The sequence below is a fragment of the Lepidochelys olivacea genome, assembly GCF_965140295.1.
Source record: "Lepidochelys olivacea isolate rLepOli2 genome assembly, chromosome: 6".
NCBI lineage: Eukaryota > Metazoa > Chordata > Testudines > Cheloniidae > Lepidochelys > Lepidochelys olivacea.
This window is the reverse complement of record NC_140416.1, coordinates 21256121-21276388: the sequence shown is the minus strand read 5'-3', so window position 1 is coordinate 21276388 and position 20268 is coordinate 21256121. Positions and strand designations below refer to the sequence as shown.

Genomic DNA, 20268 nt, shown 5'->3' with positions numbered 1-20268 from the left:
GCATTTCTCCACATTGGCTGGAAAGAAGGATTAAAGAAAGCCGCCTCTTTGGTGAACAAGCAGGGAAAATTCCCCCCACAGAGTGCTGCATAGGCAGAGAAGGAAAATGAAAGAGAGAGCTGCAGCACGGCATGACAGAAAGCTTGGTATAGTCCCATCCAGGATGGCAATATGATGTCCTGAGCCCCTCAGCCAAGACAGTGGAGCAAGCAGCCAGCTGCTAGAGCTTGAACAAGGCAAGACTTTTGGAAGGAGGGAACATGGATGTGAAAAAGAGAGAGAGAGTCACTAACCAAGCGATCACAGGGAGAGTACACAGTGTCTGACAGTTTGCAAGGTGCTGCTGTAATACACACACACACACACACGCACAAAGACACATGGTACAAAAAGGGTGCTAAAAAAAATCCTGCAGAGTGAAAGAGGGATGGTGTGAGTGTCCCTGAATTCCAAGAGGGCTCTTGGGGAACCAATGCACAATTCTAGTGGATAGAGAATAGCAGAAGGATCTGCATTTGCATACATGCTTCATAGCTCCCCAAGCACTGACCGTTCGCACTTGCCCCCCAGTTACTGGCCACGCTCACTGATGCTCTCCAGGAGGATATCAATCCCTCCCTCACTCCGTTTGTGAGGTATCTGCTTTCTTACTCTCTGAAAACTAACTCATCTGTACTGCAGGCAGCCATAGCATATGGGTGACACTGGGTTTAATTTATCCCTCTTACTGTCACCGAGGGCAGACAGCAAATCCTGGAGGTAAAGACAGATCTGGAATATTGGGCCCAGTGGAGCTATGCCAGTTTACACTAGCTGATGAACTGGCCCATTATTGTAGAGTGATTTTGGAGCTGAAACATTCATATTGGTTTCTATGACAACCCTGTTTAGTTCCCAGATTTCTAACCCAAGATACCCTTTAATTGGAGAAATTGCAGGTCATTTCTAATACACAAAATCTTAGCCTCTTTGCAAATGCTTTTCCCACTGACCCCAAACACCCAATGAAGTTAGACCACAGAAGAACTGTCCAACAATATGGCTTTAAAAAGGGCCGAGTATGCTGCTGAGGCGATATGAATAATGTATTAAATACTAATTAATAATAATGAGAAACACCATTTTTTATTTACGTGAGCACCAAAAACCTTTTCATCTCATTTTCCATTGCTCTTGGAAATGTAATAATGACTCAACAGCTATTGTAAATTGGAGATTTGTATGTGTATGTTTCTCTACACAGAAAAATCTTTGGTTTATGTTAATTAAGCTTGCTCTGTTCTACTTTACTAACATTTTCAAGCTTTGTAAAATTAGTCGATACAGTAAAGGTCACAAATAAAAGGATAACTTTTTAATATATATTCATAGGTTTTAAGGCCAGAATCGACCATTAAACCATCTAGTCTGACCTCACCCAGTTATGCCTGTAATAAGTAGATGTGCATGTCCTTCTTGCATTCAGGGCAGATTTTTCAAGAAGGAAACATGTTAAAAGTTGTTCTCTTTTCTTCAAAGAAGTAAAAGAAAGCATCTCTTCGAAGTCATAAGTATGCCTACATTTAACATGTCTCCTCCTTGTATTTATGCTGGACTGCAGTGAGGCAGATGACCCACCAGCCCAGGCAAGGGTAAGGGAGCAATCGGCACCAACCTGCCGCACCTCTGTGGTATGTCAGGCCCGGATGTGAGCCCTTAAAAGGGAGAACTCAGTGCAGTAGTGGGGCCATGCTGAAGCAAGCAAAGTAAGGGCTCAGAGCTCCCAGACTGGGGGCCCTGTGTCGCAGTAACTGACCTATGGCTTGTGAATGCCACCTACCCAAGTCCTCTGAGGAAGAGGACTACCAGGCTGGTTTTCTTTGCTGAAATCCCCCCTCTCCACCCTATGATTAAGCCCTAACCTTTTCTCACACTGAGGAGTGGGAACTAAGACTGTCTGCGAGGCCTGAGAGACTGCTGCCCTCTCCCTTGCACAAGAAAGTGGGTCGGGGAATTATTTTCCATTTGTGTGGGCTGCTTTATATCCCCCTAAAGGGGGTGGACTCACTAAAAGGCACAGATGATGGGTTGTACCCCATATCTCAGAACCAGACCACAGGGTTGTGGCTGCCAAAAGAATGACATAGGAGGTAAGCGAGGTGCCTGCTCTCACTCCAAGGTGGCAACTTTGAGGCGGTAACCTTCAACACGGAGTTAAGATTACATAGTAGTTTTTAAAGCCTTGTGTGCAGGGCCGGATTTCCAATTAGGCACAGTAGACACATGCTTAGCAGCGCCTAAAAGTTAAAAGTGGTTAAAAGTTAAAAAGTTAATACATACAGCTCTCCTGTAAGCGGCTGGGCTCCTGGCACGGGTTGGTGGCTGCCCAGTGTGTGGGGCTGGAGCAGGGTGAGCATCTGAGTCAGCCCACCTGGGGGTGCTGTGAGCCGCAGCCGGGCAGGGAGGCTGCTGAAGGTGCTGGGAGCGTGCCAGCCCCTTCCTAATCTCGGCTGTCTCGCTACCTCCGCCCTGTGCTGGGGTGGGGCATGGCCAGCGCCCCATTCACTTGCACGGGCAGAGATGGAGCTGCTGCGCCAGGCTGCAGGAGGGACAGAAGACACCTGGGGACTGCTCGCTCTGGGGAGAGGTACAATCCCCCCTTGCGCCTTGCCTGGGGCAGGTGGGCTGTGCCTTGGCTCGGGATGGGAGCGCCCTGCATGGTGGAGGGTCTGGTGCCTTCCCAGGGAGGCTGTGTTATATTTCTTTCCATTTAATTTTTTATGAAAAACACGAAGGTCAGCTGTAGGCAGGGGGGAGCTGAAGATGCTATGCCTAGGGGCACGTAAGGTGTAAATCCAGCCTTGCTTTTGTGTTGACAAAGAGTTGTACGAGGAAGGCAGTAATAGGTAAGAGCTGATCCATTTTATATTGCTGTCACTCAAGAAACGGAAGTGTGGTTGTTGACCTTAACTGTGTCTTTGTAGCTTTTCAGTCTGTGAGGAAAATGGTATTGAAGTAGAACAGAGAAACCTTAACTAACACTAAACAAAGGTTTTTTCTGTGTGAATTTCCCTAGTTTGTAAAGAAACTGTGCAAACTGGAGCTGCAATATGAAATGCAATTAATATAGGGCCTTACAAAGAATCATGATAATGTCATGAACACAAAGGCTGCAGTGTGAGTTCGATGATGGAGAAATGTCGATATTAGATTACAAGTGGACACAGCAACTGAGCAAATCTGTTATCAGGGTGTAAAACACATAGGACACTACCAAGCAAAGAACATCATTATTAGTTGACGTGGTGTTTTCAACTTGCCACTGCTGAAGTCAATGTCAACATTTAAGTAAATAAGATTGCTGGAATTTGACAGATTTGCTGGCATGTACACACATAGGTTGCTGCTGAGTAAAATACTGGCATCATATGGTTAATGCAGCACTTGGTGAATCTGCCGCCATGGACAGACAGATTGCTGCTGAGCAAACAATGTTGCCACATCATTCACACTACACTTTCAAATTGGCACAGCTCAAATCAATTATGAAACAAAATAATTTTTTCTGAGACATTCCAACATGGAAAAAATATAAATGTGGTATTTGTGTAAAGGGCAGCTATCCACATCCAAAGTTTAGTGTAGAATCTCCCTTTGCAAAAGGGTTCTTGTCATAAATATAAAGGGAAGGGTAAACCCCTTTGAAATCCCTCCTGGCCAGGGGAAAGCTCCTCTCACCTGTAAAGGGTTAAGAAGCTAAAGGTAACCTCGCTGGCACCTGACCAAAATGACCAATGAGGAGACAAGATACTTTCAAAAGCTGGGAGGAGGGAGAGAAACAAAGGGTCTGTGTCTGTCTGTATGCTGCGCTTGCCAGGGACAGAACAGGAATGGAGTCTTAGAACTTTTAGTAAGTAATCTAGCTAGGTATGTGTTAGATTATGATTTCTTTAAATGGCTGAGAAAAGAATTGTGCTGAATAGAATAACTATTTCTGTCTGTGTATCTTTTTTGTAACTTAAGGTTTTGCCTAGAGGGGTTCTCTATGTTTTTGAATCTAATTACCCTGTAAGATATATACCATCCTGATTTTACAGGGGGGATTTCTTTATTTCTATTTACTTCTATTTTTTATTAAAAGTCTTCTTGTAAAACACTGAATGCTTTTTCATTGTTCTCAGATCCAAGGGTTTGGGTTTGGGGTCACCTATGCAAATTGGTGAGGCTTTTTATCCAACATTTCCCAGGAAAGGGGGGGTGCAAGTGTTGGGAGGATTGTTCATTGTTCTTAAGATCCAAGGGTCTGGGTCTGTAGTCACCTAGGCAAATTGGTGAGGCTTTTTACCAAACCTTGTCCAGGAAGTGGGGTGCAAGGTTTTGGGAAGTATTTTGGGGGGAAGGACGCGTCCAAACAGCTCTTCCCCAGTAACCAGTATTAGTTTGGTGGTGGTAGCGGCCAGTCTAAGGATAACGGGGGTAATATTTTGTACCTTGGGGAAGTTTTGACCTAAGCTGGTAAAGATAAGCTTAGGAGGTTTTTCATGCAGGTCCCCACATCTGTACCCTAGAGTTCAGAGTGGGGGAGGAACCTTGACAGTTCTGTAAAAGAGTGAGGCATTAGGGACTCAATTTAAAAATCCATCTGTTTTTATTTCCAAAATATATTTAAATATGTGACTCCTCTACAAGTCACAAAGTGCACAGAAAATTAAAAGCCTCCCTACAGTCTATTTTGTATGTGTGCAGCAGATATTCCCATTCTTTCGCCCATTAAGCACAATTCTCTGATGCAACATGAACAATGGTTTACCTACCAAATTACTATATATAGATGCATGCACACTATACCATAGTATATTCTCTTTTCGTGTGTGTGTGTGTGTGTACGCGTGTATATAGAGTGAAAGCATATATACAATGCTCCACAGAGTGGTGCGGCATAAACGTTTTATCAGCATGAGTGTTAGAGATGTCTCCTTCCTTCACGAGCTCTGAGTAAGGCTGTGATTCTTTCACAGAGGTTGCGGAAGTCACGGATTCCGCGACCTCCAGGACTTCTGCAGCAGCTGGTGCAGCTGATTTCAGGGCTGCCCGAGCCACTGGCCCTATGGCCAACGACACTGGCCACTCGTGGAGTGACCTGAGGGCAGCCGCACTGGCCGCTGTTTGGGAAGCCCCAGGCAGCTGGTTCTAGGGACCGTGCGAGCAGCGGCTGGTGCGGCTGGTCCCGGGAACCGCCCGGGAACTGGAGCAGCGGCCCCCGGGGTGCCCGGATGCTGTCCGGAGAGCGGTCCCTGGGAGCAGCGGCTGGGGGGAAGACAACCCCCAGCACTGGAGCAGGCCCCCCCTCCACCAGGGCTCCCTGGAGCAGCAGGATCCCAAAAGTAGAGATTTAGTCAGGGGTATTTTTGGTAAAAGTCATGGACATGTCATGGACCATGAATTTTTATTTATTGCCCATGACCTGTCCATGACTTTTACCAAAAATACTTGTGACTAAATCTTAGCTTTAGTTATGAGTGAGTTGTGCAAGTTACCCCAAATAAGTGCCAATAAAACACAATCGCGTATTCTGTCTATGCTATGTATTTTACAGAAAAAACAATATTTTAGAAATTATTTATAGAATCTTCCTACACTGGTACCATTTTTCATATTCTTCCACCTGTAAGAAGAGCTGTAAATCATAATGTCACAATGTCAGAATCTGATATCTTGCAACTACTGGAGGCTAGCATCAAGAGCTGTATATCCCAGTGGAAAGCTGTCAATTTCCCTTTTCCCAGTGGTACAGCACCGGCATTGTACTCCTGAAGGGCAGTGAGATGTGCAACTTTAAACTGGTCACTGTGCAATACTAAATATTCACAACGGACCTCAGGCCAGTGTAATTTGGGGGACAATTCTGCGTTTCAGGAAAAGAGGGAGAAATTTGTTTTCGGTTGATTGAAAATATGAACCAAGATAACTGAAGCTCAGAGATTTGGGATGTTTAGACTAAGATGGATGAGTGGGCAGAGCGTAGGTGAAGCAGTCACAAGATGTGTGACCAATGAAATTGAAAACAGGGCTATTGCTTCCACATACAGGGCTGCATTGTGGCATTCTGTCACAAGCCCAACGTGAGGGGCAGTGTGGAGTGGCACCAGAGAGACCGTGCCCTTGGCAACGCTAGCAAGCACAGTGTTCCTATGCATGGGGTGTGCACATTTTGTGCTAGCCATTAGGCTGGCCCAGAAAGTGTGCCAGCCCTACTCCATGGATTGGTGCAGAGGAGGGGCAGGGGTCTGGTCCTGCCCCTCTCTCCACCTCTGCTGTAGCGCTTTCGTGAAGATGCTACTACAAGAGCTTCTCCCATCAGCGTAGTTAATCCACCTCACCGAGAGGTGGTAGCTACGTAGATGGGAGAAGCTGTCCTGTCGGCATAGCACTGTCCACACCGGGCGTTAGAGCGGTATGACTATGTCACTCAGGGGTGTGGATAAGTTTGTAGTGTAGATGAGGCCATAGTCATCTCTGCTTCTTGATGTCACCCCTGATTTCTCACAAACCTTCCCTCCCCATTAATAAAAGTATACTGCGGTATTCTGTAAACCGTTCCTGCTCACAGTGCTCTCACAAGAGCTTTTGGTGCAATTGCTGTGAATCCTGAAGTATTACTTTTATAATGACCCTTTCCCCACCCTACTAGTGGGAAGGATACAAAGCAAAGTAAAACAAAGCTCCTATTCATTGCCTTAGCTCCCAACCCCCCCACGCTCCCCGTGTCACATACTTTAGCATGAGCCCCCTCTGCATATACCAGCAGACAGCCTCAGGCGATGAAAGAAGAGGCTCTAGTAATTGCCATTTATCAATATTCATACAGATCCTCAAACCCTCCTTGTGCCCTCCTGGAAAAAAAAAGCCAAACCAAAATAAAAATAAAATGAAATAATAATCCTGCTGCTCACTACCAGAGGGAATTTCCTCTCAATGTCACCACTGCGCTGTGCAGTAATTGGCATTATCAGTTATCTCTGAAGCTTAATAAGGTTTGCCATGGGCCCTTTTCCGTAATCATATTTTTATTTGTCAGCTCACAAGATACAGACACCAGATAGGAGCCTGACCAAAAGAAAAATCCAACACACACAAAAAACACAACTCAGACCAATCACAACATTGGTTGGTGATGTCACATACAGCCAATCAGGAATCTTTTAGCTGTTCTCTCCTATTTCCTTCCAGATTCCGTTCTCTCTGCAATCTTTGCTTTTTCTAAATAGAAGGGTTCTCCTCCAGGGGAAATCTAAGACTGGAGTAGCTGTGAACTCCCCCACGGTCAGAGCTCCTGTATCATTTCCTACAGTGACTGCGGCTGGGCCTGGAGTAGCTGAGAGGTCCCACACAGGCAGTGGCCAAGGTGTTCAAAAGCAACTACTGATTTTAGGGGTCCTACTTGAGGCCCCTTACAGGACCCTGGTTTTCAGAGCGGTGGCTCAGCACCTGCTGAACACAAGCTCCCTTTGAAGTGTTTCAACATGGGCATCAAGGTGGGCAGCCAATGTCATTAGTCACTTTTGAAAAATGTGGTCCGTGCTGCTATGACATTTCACTGACTCCTGAGGCTAGGGTAGCCGTGAGCTCCCACACACCATTGGTCCTATGCCATTTCCTGCACTCCTGAGCGGGGCTATAACTAGGGTCGCTGTGAATTCTCCCACAGCCAACCCTACTACAAAATCCTGTACAGTGACTGTGACTGGGAGACGCTCCAAGCTCCCGCTACACTCCCATTAAAAGAAATAAATGGAACAGGAAACTCATACTGATTTAAAATAACATTAAACCAAACACAAGCAAAATTACAAATCCATTTTCTTCCTTGCTGGGGCTGCTTCCTTGAAAACCCTTCATCAGACAAAGGCAATTTCTGCCCGTGGTTGAAGGCACAGCTCCCCCCCTCCCCCCGCCCCCGATCAATGGCCACTGTGGGGAAACCCTTTCAGATTCTCTCATACAGGAATCCTGAGCCATTAATAAATTCAAAGCAGTGAAAGAAGAACTTACCAGGATGCTGAAGAAACTGTAAACCTTAAGAATTTCTCTGTGCTTGGTTGCTCCCTCCTGGGGATGGTGGAAGAAGAGGTGGCATGATGCTGGGTGCGGGGCACAGAGCTATCAATCTATTCTGCTAGCATGCTAGAGGCACTCCAGTCATTAGCCAAAGGAGAAGCCTTCATTACTCAGTGTGGTCATAACTGGATAACCTGGCTGATGAGATGATTTATCATCTCGCTGCCCTGCGACAGGGCAAGGTCAAGCTTCGTTGCTTAGGAAAGCACATTAAATTATTATATATTTACAAACCTGATTTTTAAAAAACCTTTGGTGGTGACTGCTCAGACTCTCACATCTTAGGAGCTGCACGGTTCTCACAGTGACCTGATTCACTGTTCTTTGACTCCGCACTGACAGTGGTAGAGTAGGGGTTGAGGAGGAGATCATGGAAACAGACTCACTTCTTAACAGGAAGGATATTGCCTTAATGCCCAAATGTGTTGAAGACGGTAGCTGGGGATCCTTAAAAGAGGCACTCACTATTCCTTGAAAATTCGCTAGAGACCCTTAATTCTCCAGAATTACTTACTCTTTCTACGGCCTCAGCCCCACCCTCAGCCCTGTTCATTAAAGGCAGACACCAGAAGGCATCTGTCCATCTATCTACCTGTGCCACACTTGTCACAGTAGTACCTAATTGCCAGTAGATACATATACATTCCCACAAGAGTCATGCGAATACCACAAACATCTGTATAAAGAAAAGGAGGACTTGTGGCACCTTAGAGACTAACAAATTTATTTGAGTATAAGCTTTCGTGAGCTACAGCATTTGAATTATTAAATGAATTACCATCAGTTGTGTTTGCACCTTTTTTGTGTGTGCTTCCTGTGAATATTCGAGTGAATGAATTTACCAGCAGCAATATATGTGGAGACCGTCAATTATAAGAGAATAACGGAGAATATTTGCAGAACATGAATTCTGAATTTGTAAATGAGACTGTTGACACGTAAAATCTGATTCTGGGCAGACTCAGGAAAACATCCCTATTCAGGAATGGTGCTTAGGAAGTTAATGCTTAAATGCTTTCCTGAGTCAGGGCCTCTAAGAGATATGCTCTGCTAGTCATGAACAAAAACAACCTATGTGTCCAATCAAACCTAACTAGAACCACACTATCCAGTTTCCAAAACAAACTGCTCCTGAACAATCTATCGTGAATTATTCTCAGAAATATATTGAGAAAATCATGATTCTCCCACAAATGATTTGCAAGGAGAAAAAGATGTGGCATTCACAGAACAAATTATTTGTTAAGAATTATTTGCCATCAGAGAAAACTTTCTGGGTCTGATGATCCAAAGTCCATTGAAGTCAATTGGGGGGAAGGAGGATGTCTCACCATTAATTTCAATGGGTTTTGGATTGGCCCCTCATGTTATTATTGTTCATTCTCAGCTCACCCCATGCTCTGTTGACTATCACAAACCCGTCCATGCTGACTGTGTACTGTCCTCAGAACTTCGAAATCCACAAATGTGGTCAGCTCAACCTCTGAACTGCTCCCCACCCTACCCCATTCTTCTTAATATCACCCTACAGCTCCTTCTTGCCCCTTGAGAAAGGCTTAGATCCCCTCTTCCATCCATTACTAACACATTCCCTTAGAAATTTCCAGTTATTTACACAATGAGGGGAGCAGATCAGACACTTAGGTGGCCATTTTCGCTATGGGCGTATTAGGGCTGTTGATTAATCACAGTTAACTCACATGATTAACTAAAAAAAATATTTGCAATTAAAAAAAATTAATTGCACTGTTAAACAATAGAATACCAATTTAAATGTATTAAATATTTTTGGATGTTTTTCTACATTTTCAAATGTATTGATTTCTATTACAACACAGAATACGAAGTGTAAAGTGCTCACTTTATATTATTATTTTTAGTACAAATATTTGCACTGTAAGAATGATAAACAAAAGAAATAGTATTTTTCAATTCACCTTGTGCAAGTACTGTAGTACAATCTCTTTATCGTGAAAATGTAACTTACAAATGTAGATTTTTTTTGTTACATAAGTGCACTCAAAAACAGACGAATGTAAAATTTAGACCCTACAAGTCCACTCAGTCCTACTGCTTGTTCAGCCAATCACTAAGACAAACAAGTTTGTTTACATTTGTGGGAGATACTTCTGCCTGCTTCTTATTTACAATGTCACCTGAAAGCGAGAACCAGGGCCAGCTCTAGGCTTTTTGCCTCCCCAAGCTCCAAGCTGGCGTTGCAAGGTATTTACGTGCCAGATATGCTGAACATTCGTATGCCCCTTCATGATTCGGCCACCATTTCAAAGGACACGCTTCCATGCTGAAGATGCTCGTTAAAAAAAGAACGTGTTAATTAAATTTGTGACTGAACTGCTTGGGGGAGAATTGTATGTCTCCTGTTCTGTTTTACCAGCATTCTGACAAATATTTCATGTTATAGCAGTCTTGGATGATTAACCAGCACATGTTGTTCGTTTTAAGAATACTTTCACTGCAGATTTGACAAAATGCAAAGAAGGTACCAATGTAAGATTTCTAAAAATAGCTACAGCACTTGACCCAAGGTTTAAGAATCTGAAATGCCTCCCAAAATCTGAGAGGGACGAGGTGTGGAGCATGCTTTCAGAAGTCTTAAAAGAGCAACACTCAGATGTGGAAACTACAAAACCCGAACTACCAAAAATGAAAATCAACCTTCTGCTGGTGCCATTTGACTCAGATGATGAAAATGAACATGCGTTGTCTGCTCTGCTTTGGATCATTATCGAGCAGAACCTGTCATCAGAATGGACGCATGTCCTCTGGAATGGTGGTTGAAGCAGGAAGGGACATATGAATCTTTAGGACATCTGGCATGTAAATATCTTGTGATGCCGGCTACAACAGTGCCATGCGAATGCCTGTTCTCACGTTTAGGTGACATTGTAAACAAGAAGTGGACAGCATTATCTCCTGCAAATTGTAACCAAACTTGTTTGTCTGAGCAATTGGCTGAAGTAGGACTGAGTGGACTTGTAGGCTCTAAAGTTTTACATTGTTTTATTTTTGAATGCAGTAATTTTTTTGTACATACTTCAACATTTGTAAGTTCAACTTTCATGATAAACAGATTGCACTAAAGTGCTTGTATTAGGTGAATTGAAAAATACTATTTTTTTTTATAGTGCAAATATTTGGAATAAAAAATAAAGTGAGCATTGTACACTTTATATTCTGTGTTGTAATTGAAATCAATATATTTGAAAATGTAGAAAACATGCAAAAAATTTAAATAATGGTATTCTATTATTGTTTAACAGCACGATTAATCGTGATTAATTTTTTAATCGCTTGACCCTAGGGTGTATGCATGGGGCATTCTGAGGACAGTAGTTAGTCAAACCTGAGGAATATGGATAATCATTGCAGAATTACTGAGAAATAACTATACAGTCGTTATGCAAATCCCTGAGCTCTCATTGTCTAACAATGGCCCTCAGCCTATCAGAATGGAGGAATTTGCATGCTGTATGTAGTTATTAAGACACAACTGTGCAGTCATTATGTAAATCACAGCACCTTAGCCAATCAGAATGCATGGAATTGTATTACTGAGAAATAAGCGTGCAGTTACAGGTCAGTAACTGTACAGAAACCCTGTGATTTGATTGGCTGCAACAACTCAATTTCAGTATAATTTAAATTACCCGAACTTGTTAAAGCTGAAGTGGAAACTGGTTCAATTTAAAATGCCATCTGCAAGTTAGAGGTTAAATCACACTCAATGGTTAAATCATTCAACTGAGTTAATATGTAACAATAACAGACTGATAAAGAAAATTACTCCCTACTGGAAAGGAAATTAAAGGCAACAGTGACTCAAATGCCCAGAAGGGGCCCAGGCAGGGCTGCCAACTGCCAGCACATTTCCCTATAAGCCAAGGTGGCCATAAAATGACGTTGTTGTATTGATAATTGTCCCAAGTTTCTTCAGGGACCAGTCTTGATAAGGCACATATTATTCTTGGTTATTGGCAAGTGCCCCCAAGACTCATGGAAATGAAGCACTGGTCCCCCAGGAATTTGATTTTCTTGGTCAAAGCACTCACTATAAATGAAGGTGACAGCAGCTGCCCCCTCCCATTATGCTCACCATGGAACGGCAGGCTCACTTTCCAATGGAAATCAGAAATGAGCCTTTCTACATATATTATAAACAGATCCAAAGGAAAATCATGGACAATCTACATGTGATTGATGCGTGTTCACAGAGATAACCAAGAAGTAGCAGCAGCAGCAGCGTTTATGTAGCACTTTTGGACCCCAATAGCAAACAGACGTATAAGGAGCCCCGGCCCCAATGACTGTTTTGTTATGAGTTTCCAGGCCGTGGTCACCACCCATTATAAACCTGCTGTACTCACCATATTGAATGACTATGGCAGAAGTCTAAAGCAGAGATGATTTGTCGGAAGAACTTCCTGGCTTCTTTTGGCGTTAATCTTCCCTTTTTTACGAGATAGTCGAAGAGTTCCCCACCTGACACATGTTCTAGCACCAAATACCTAGAAAAAAATAAGACAGGCCTTTGTTAGCACATGATCACACAGCTCTCTCTGTCTTTCTCTCTCTCTCTCTCTCTCTAGGAATTAAACTTGTGTGAAATACTGTGAAACGAGAGAATTGGAAAATTAGCAGCTGTGAACATTTTTAACAGGGTTGGAGTCAAGCACTGCTTGGACTCCAGGCATTTCAGTGATTCCAAACAATGGAACAAATTCAGTTTTCACCATCCCCAGTACAGGGATGATATCTGAAAAGCAATACTTCCTCCAAAGATTGAGACGGATAGCGGGCAGCAAATTATATGTGAGCTTCCAGCGTAATTTGGCAGCTGCAAAAGCTAATGTACAGTTAGGCTGCATATGCAGAGACATCAGGTCATTAACCAAGGTGGATGGTGATGGTTCCTTTTTTGAAATAGCTTTGGAGGAACTACACTCACGCAACTGTGCTCAGTTCTGGGCACCTCAGTACCAGACAATGTAAACAAACAAGAGGGAATTTGGAGAGCTGTTGAAAATAAACAGGCTGATTTATGAGAAAAGATAAACTACGTATGTATAGCATGGGCACCCAGGGAAGGGCTCATTTCTGCAACCCTTACTCATGCTGGATAGGTCTGCTTCACTTGACTAGTCCCATTGACTTCAAGGGGACTACTCTTGCATGTAAGTGTTACATAGAATGAGTAAGGGCTGAAGAATTAGGTCCCAAGAGGGGGATAGGAAAACTGCATGTTATCATTGGCATTCAAGTACTCCAAAAATGTACCAGGCAAAGAAAGGAGAGGAATTATCTAGGGCAGCCCAAAGGGTTATTATGATTAGGGGTAATGAGATGCCACCAATCAAAAGAAAACTTAAGCTAAATATCTGGGAATGTTTCCTAAGAGTGGAGCTCTAGGAGACCATGGAATTGTTTCCCTCGATAAATAATGGCAGCCCCATCAACTGAGTAATTTAAAACTGGACTAGATACAACACCGGAGAGCACAGAGTAGGTAACAGACCTGCCTTGGCAGGAGGATTGTCCCGAACAGGGTTTCTCAACCTTTTTGATACCAGGCACCAGCTTGCTGCCTGCCTAAACTGTCAGGGAGGTCTCAGGGGCTGGCACCTGGACCGATCACTGAGAAACTGAGAAACACTGAGAAACACTGGTCTAGAGAAACAATGAGGCCTTTCCCATCTCTCCTGTGATTCTGTGCTACTGTACAGTGCTGCCGCCTTCTGTGTACACACAGTACATTAGATATAGGGAAAGTAAATGATGCCAAGATACTGTGTAAAGCTTTTATTGGTATGAGTCTGAGATGACCAAAATTACTATGCAGGCCCTCCCAGACTAGTGACACAAAGAAGTTATTTAATAAAGGACCTTTTGTTCTCTGAATAGATTACTTTGCAGATCTCCCTTTAGGGGCAGACCCGCAGAGGTGGCTTTTATGCCCTTGGCTTCAGAATACTGTAACAGGGGAGCAAGCCCACACTCCCTCAAGGGTAACTGCTTTGAAATGTGTTCCTTTGCCGCATGGAAGGGCATGCGATCTGACAGCAGATATCTGCAGGGGCAGTGAGATGAAGGTAAACAGGACCAGTAAACATCACCATCTTTTGTTGATACCACAAATTTCACAGGAAAACTGTTAAAATAGTACATTTGAGAGAGCTTTTACAATTTTTTAGGGAGTTATTGTTGTATTCCTTTGTGCATAAGGCAAGTCAGTGTTAGTTCCAGTACCCTTAGTCCAACCAAATAGGTCTTGGAAGGAGAGGAAAAGAACAAAATTACTTCAAGACTGAATACTGTCCTTTCAGTGCCTCAGAATGGTATGATTTGGGAGGGAAACTCCAAATTTGGGGGGAAAAAGAAAAATATTCTTGTGCATTTTTAAGTGGTCCTTTTTGAAGCTATTCAGAGTATTTGAATATCAGGAGTAGCCCTGGAGAGAATATAGTCCAGTAGTTAGGGCAGCAGCTGTAGATTTGGGAGACCTGGGGTAAATCCCTGCTCCTGTGTAACCCTGGGCAAATCACTTAGACTTAAATGGATAAAGAGTTTTATAACCAGTGTTGTGCCTTTGGATATGACAGCTGGTAAGGCAGAACTGAGGTTATGGAATGAAAGGTTACACGCAGTCAGACACACTGAAATAGATCTGGACCCCCAGGAGGACTTTCCCAGAGGGGTCGATACAGACAGGTCAGTGTGGCAATGCCTGAACCACCTGCACATGCAAACTGGCAGATTGAAGACTAATAAGATCCAGTGAGGGTACTCTCATGACATTAGTGTATGCGAGTGCAGTAAGGTGCAGACCATGGAGCATTTGCTGACTCTTTGGGGAGACGTATGAAGAAGGACCTCGCTGCAGCAACAGAAAGAGCCATTGCTTGTGCACGGTTCTGGGAAAACCTCTAGTGTGTGATAAGGACACAAGAAGATGATGATTTAAGACTCTGTCTGTGTCAGTGGATGATACTTCCCTGCCTCGCAGGGGGGTTGTGTGGATAAACACAGTAAAAGATTGTGGGGTGTTCAGATACTACTGTAAAGGGGGGCGGAATAGGTACTTCACAGTGACAGAGAGCTCGTGGGGAAAAGTTGGAAAACTTTTTGCTTAAATCAAAATTAGAAAAATTCCGACTGAGCTCTCTAGTGCTTGTTGAAACGCCACGAGAAAAGTTCATGGAAATGTTGTCAATTCTTTTTTTCATTAAGATCCAGAATCAGATGAAAATTTGTGTTGAAACATCAAATTTTCAAAAATTGTGACTGGCTCTAATCCAGGCAGAGGTGTTTTTAGTGAGCAAAGTGCCAGTGAGACCATCATAACAGTATGATAAAACTCAATGGACCCTATAGCGATCACCCCTGTCTGTATGGTAGAGATGTTACCGATATAGGACCAGGCATGCTATCCTGCTCTATTGCTGTGGCACTGCTACGTGATGCCAAGAGAGAAAAGACAGCCCACAGCTCCCTAGCTGGGGATTCTCCTGGCTTGGGGAAGTCCTGAGTGGTCATCCAGCTAACACAGGTGGTTCCTATGCCACCCCTCCTGCAGCCTCTGGTGTAGGGGCATATCAGGATGTGGGACAAGAAGTGGCCTGCCAGTGATCTCCATCCGATGCATAGTCCCTTGGAGACTGAATTTGGATGTCTGGGCCTTTTAAGTCTCAGTGGTCCTGCACTACCCAGACCTTGGCAGCAAGGCATGTTGGGAAAGAGGATTCCCTATATAAATCATTCTCTTCCTTGTACCAGAGATTGACCTGGTCTAGTCTCTCCTATGGCAGACCCAAAATTGGCCTTGGGATCAAATGTAACTGGCTCTCTGACTGCTCTTCCTTTCTGCTGTGCCCAGAAGAAGAAGGACATAGGAGAGAATCTGGCTCAAAGATTTCAGACATAGTACAGATCAATAGAAAACTTTTTCCAAGGTGGTATAAAGATGTTTATATGCACAAGCCTGCAGACCCCCCTCTACACAAGTTTCAAATGCAGTTTCAGAAAATTACAGGCTCAGCATTTCTGTCACCCTCAGCAGGAACTGCAAAGCAATTTATTTTCATCAACTTTGTCTTATTAAAAATACTCATCCAAAGTGCACCAACATGCCGTATGATAAATAAAACAAATGGAAATACGAAGTGCATTTACAAAGGTATTTATTTTTGTTTACAACCCAGAAGCACCAGATATAATAATGGAAACAAATGGGGGAAACATCTGAAAAAGATTTGTGCCTGAGATGAGTCGAAGAACAAGAAAGAAGCACAGAGAGACTGTATTCTGATCTGACAGATCCCCTCATGTGACAAGAGCAAGGGGGGTGACAAATACATTCCCAAATGGTTAAGTGTAAGAAATAAATGCTGCAAGGATTATTCTACAAGTGCAGCATGGTTAACGTTACATCTAGAAGTTCATAGTTCCGATTTGCTGCTGTACCAGGAAGAGTCACCAACCAACCCTATTCCCTGCAATGTAACTGTTTATTTTTAGGATCACTCCCAGCTAGGAGATTTTTGATTAAGCAAGGGCACAGTTCAACATCTACCTCCAGCTCTGTGCAAGACAATGTTTTGTTATTTTATGTGGCATGGGAGCAGTACACATGATGTTTTGAATCAGGCTGGGGATAGGGGAATATAAGCCCATCGGGGCAAGGATTGTCTTTTTATTCTGTGTTTGTACACGCCTAGCACTTTGGGGTCCTGGTCCATGTCTAGGGTTCTGAGGCACTACAGCAATACATAAAATAATAAATAATAATAATTATTTTCCAAGTGTTGCAAGTGGATTGCACAATTGTTGATTATTTTGATTCGTGCACTATAGCTTAGATGGTCCATGCTGAACATATATATAAAAAGAGAATCCTATTCTCAAAAGCTTACCGTCTAGACAGAGAAGGAAGACAAAGGAAAGAGTATTGTCCCTTTTTACAGATGGGGAACTGAGGAACGGAGAGACTCAGGGCTTGTCTCCACGTTCCAGGGGATCCACTTAGCGGGTCTAATGAAGACCTGCTAAATCGACCGCCAATCGCTCTCCCATCGACTCTGGTACTCAACTGGAATGAGAAGCATAAGGTAAGTCGATGGGACCCGTCGACTCAGCACAGTGTAGACACCGCAAAAGGTCAACCTAAGGTACGTCCACCCCAGCTACGTTATTCACATAGCTGGAATTGCGTAACTTAGGTCGACTGAGCCCCGTAGTGTAGATCTACCCTCTCAGTGACTTTCCCTGAGTCAAACAGTGAGTCCACAAGACCAGCCATCAACTTGCTCTACAGCCCTCGATGACTTTAATAGAAAGCAGCGGCACTGGAACCTTGCCTGACTGTTTGCTGATTCAGGGAGCAGGTGAGCAACAGAATATACATAGCTTGGAAAAATGGACAAGGAAAGGGAGATTTTCCTGCCGTTCCTCCCCCATTCTGCCCCTTCCTGACAATGATATTACCTCATGGTACCATTTTGCTCCTGCAGCTGTTCCCAGAAACTAGTCTTGGCCATTGCTTTCCATTCATTGCACGGCCTGAGTTTCATGTTATATAGAAAATGGAAAGCAGCAATTTTTAAAGGGTGTTTTTCAACTCTGCCTATGGTAAAACTGATGGTGTCAGTCAAAAGCTCTCCCCAGTGGAAACCTAGCTGTAAAAAACACACCATGCATTACTCTCTGAAAAGTCACTGCAGAGTAAACAGAAGCAGCCCCTTGGCAGTGTACTGTACACCCGCATGCTGTGATAATTGCGACAGGGAAGTATGGAGCCACCCCGGGCTGAAGGACTCCGCCAGAACACTTAGCTCTCCCACCTTGAAAGCACTGTACAAACGTTAACTAATTTAATCCTCTCACTTTCCTTGTGAGAGACACGCTGTAAAGGTCATCACCCCCATTTTACAGACAGGGGAGTGAGGCACAGTGAATTACCCAAGGTTATGTGGCAAGTTGGTCTCAGAGCTGGGATTAGAACTCAAGATTTCCTGTGCTCATGTTCACTAGACCACACTGCCCTGAACATCAATCACCCCTGTTCTCTAGCTTTCACTGCTGTGATTATGGTGACTGCAGTGCTGGCCTCTCCTTTTTGATACGAGTCCATTTGGAACAAGTGGATTTGGACAGAGGCTGCAGCTGTCAGGCTTCCACAACTCCAATTTGCAGTGTGCACACACAGTTTAAAAGAATTATTAAACATTTCCTCTACTGGGTGAATTCTTAAATGTGGGGCAGATTCCCAAACAGGCAAGGCCATGGTTTCAGAATGCCAGCACCATGCATGCCCAGAATTTCTTTATGCCTCTGCTGTGAGCCAATACATGAAATGAAAAATTTCAGGGAAAGCTTCAGAGACAAAGGAGACGAGACCCCGGTGTTTAAAGGAAAAGAAACCGAATGCTTAATAGGAGAAATGATTTCATCCATCAGAGAGGAGCAGAGAGATCATGAACAGCAGCCGAGTGATTCTTCCCAATGTGTTTTATTAATTTTATCTATCCCCTTGGCCACTTTTCCATCTGAATCCTAGACTCATCACCTTCCCCAGTCAAAGCTAACAAGCTACTAACCTCACGTGGCATCTAGGTATCATGTGAGACGCCCATGCAACACAGAAAAGAATTAAGGCTCGACTTTTAAAAAAAAGTCTCTGATAGAATGTTTAAGGCAACAAAACTGTATAAACCTTGCAACTGTTACAGGGATAGCAGCAGTGTGAGGCAAAGGTGGCTGTAAGCCATCTTTATGCCTCCCAGATTCCGCCTGTTCTAGGAGCTGGTACAGCTCCCAGCACGTTCTAACTTACAGCAGCCTCCCCATGACTGCCTAGGGGCTGTTCTGCCGCCCAGAACAGACATAGCATAGAGCACAATACCGTCTCCTTTTCCTGGCCCCAACATGCCCCTACGCCAGGCGCCGTGAGGTGGGACAGCACAGGGCCTATACTGCTCCTGCACAGGGATATTTTCCTTGGGGCCAAGTTGGTCCTTCATGGCCTGCTCCTCCAAGTTTGGATTCTGAGCCATATTTTCCTTCAGTTCTGTATATCTTGGCTTGGGTTCATTTCTGTTGGTGGGAAATTTACTACTAATTCATGAGCTTGCTTTTCATTTTCACCTGCAAACCCCAGATGCTGAGCCAGACTCTGCCTGGCTCTTCCATGTGGGCACTGCGTGGGGAAGGGAGCAAGGAGCCTCCTCCCACCTTGTGCAGCACATGAAAGGGCAGGAGTGAGAACTGAAGTCCCTGTGCTCAAAGGGGAGGAGAGTAGGCAGAGCCATGACTCCACTCCTGTACTTGCTGACAGGCTGCAGGGTAAGAGAAGTGTGCAGCACCCCATAAATGCCTGTATGTGCTCCTGCTGCACACTGGGGAGCTCTGGGAGAACGTCTCCGGGTGCTCACTCTGGGGCAGGGCAGCTCTGTGCCACCCCAAGGCAGGGCTGTGCTTAAATTGCACAATCTAGCCTGGAGTGATTTATGGAAACACAACTCTTATAGAAAGGCAGACTGGCCCAGGAAGAACCAAATCCGTCCATTACCAGGTACCAAGGGCACAATATCTAAGGAGGTCATCCCAGTCCTGATGATTACAGAGAATGACAGGTTGTTTGCTAGCCCTTAGCAGGCATGGCCAGGAAAAACATGTGCATGCCACCTAAGTGTCCCCACAGCAGTTCATCATTAAGTCTTGGTAATGGATATGCAGTTCATGTTTTCCCAGCCCTACAGATCCACACAATTTATGATACATCTGCCCTTATACAAATTAGATCCTTCGGGGCAACATATATATTTATTTATTATTTATTAAAGTAAATTGAGATCTTTGGATGAAAGATTATAAATGCAAAATAATAACTGAATTTATAATACTTAATAACAATATTTTGCACTTCTACGTCACCTTTCATCAAAGGATCTCAATGCACCTTACAAGCATTTATAATGAGAGACTCGTCACTCCCCTGTGAATTAGGGAGATTTTATTATCCTCATTTTACATATGGTGAAACTGAGGAACTGAGAGGGAGCAACTTGTCCAAGGGCTCATACCAAGTCAGCAGAATAGTTGGGAGCAGAACTCCTGACTCACAAACTCATGCTCCAATACTGTATATCATCTCTTATC

The 20268-nt window shown here is 43.9% G+C and overlaps 1 protein-coding gene across 10 annotated transcripts in view; it reads right to left on the bottom strand.

Annotated features, from left to right (window-relative positions):
* Positions 1 to 20268, bottom strand: part of BRSK2 (BR serine/threonine kinase 2) — a 499877-nt gene that overhangs the window by 156322 nt on the left and 323287 nt on the right. For all 10 annotated transcript variants that reach the window (XM_084630023.1, XM_084630021.1, XM_084630022.1 and 7 more), the window contains exon 4: positions 12483 to 12623. In XM_084630023.1, the coding sequence (XP_084486149.1) occupies positions 12483 to 12623 (141 nt within the window). The remainder of the gene's footprint in view (positions 1 to 12482; positions 12624 to 20268) is intronic.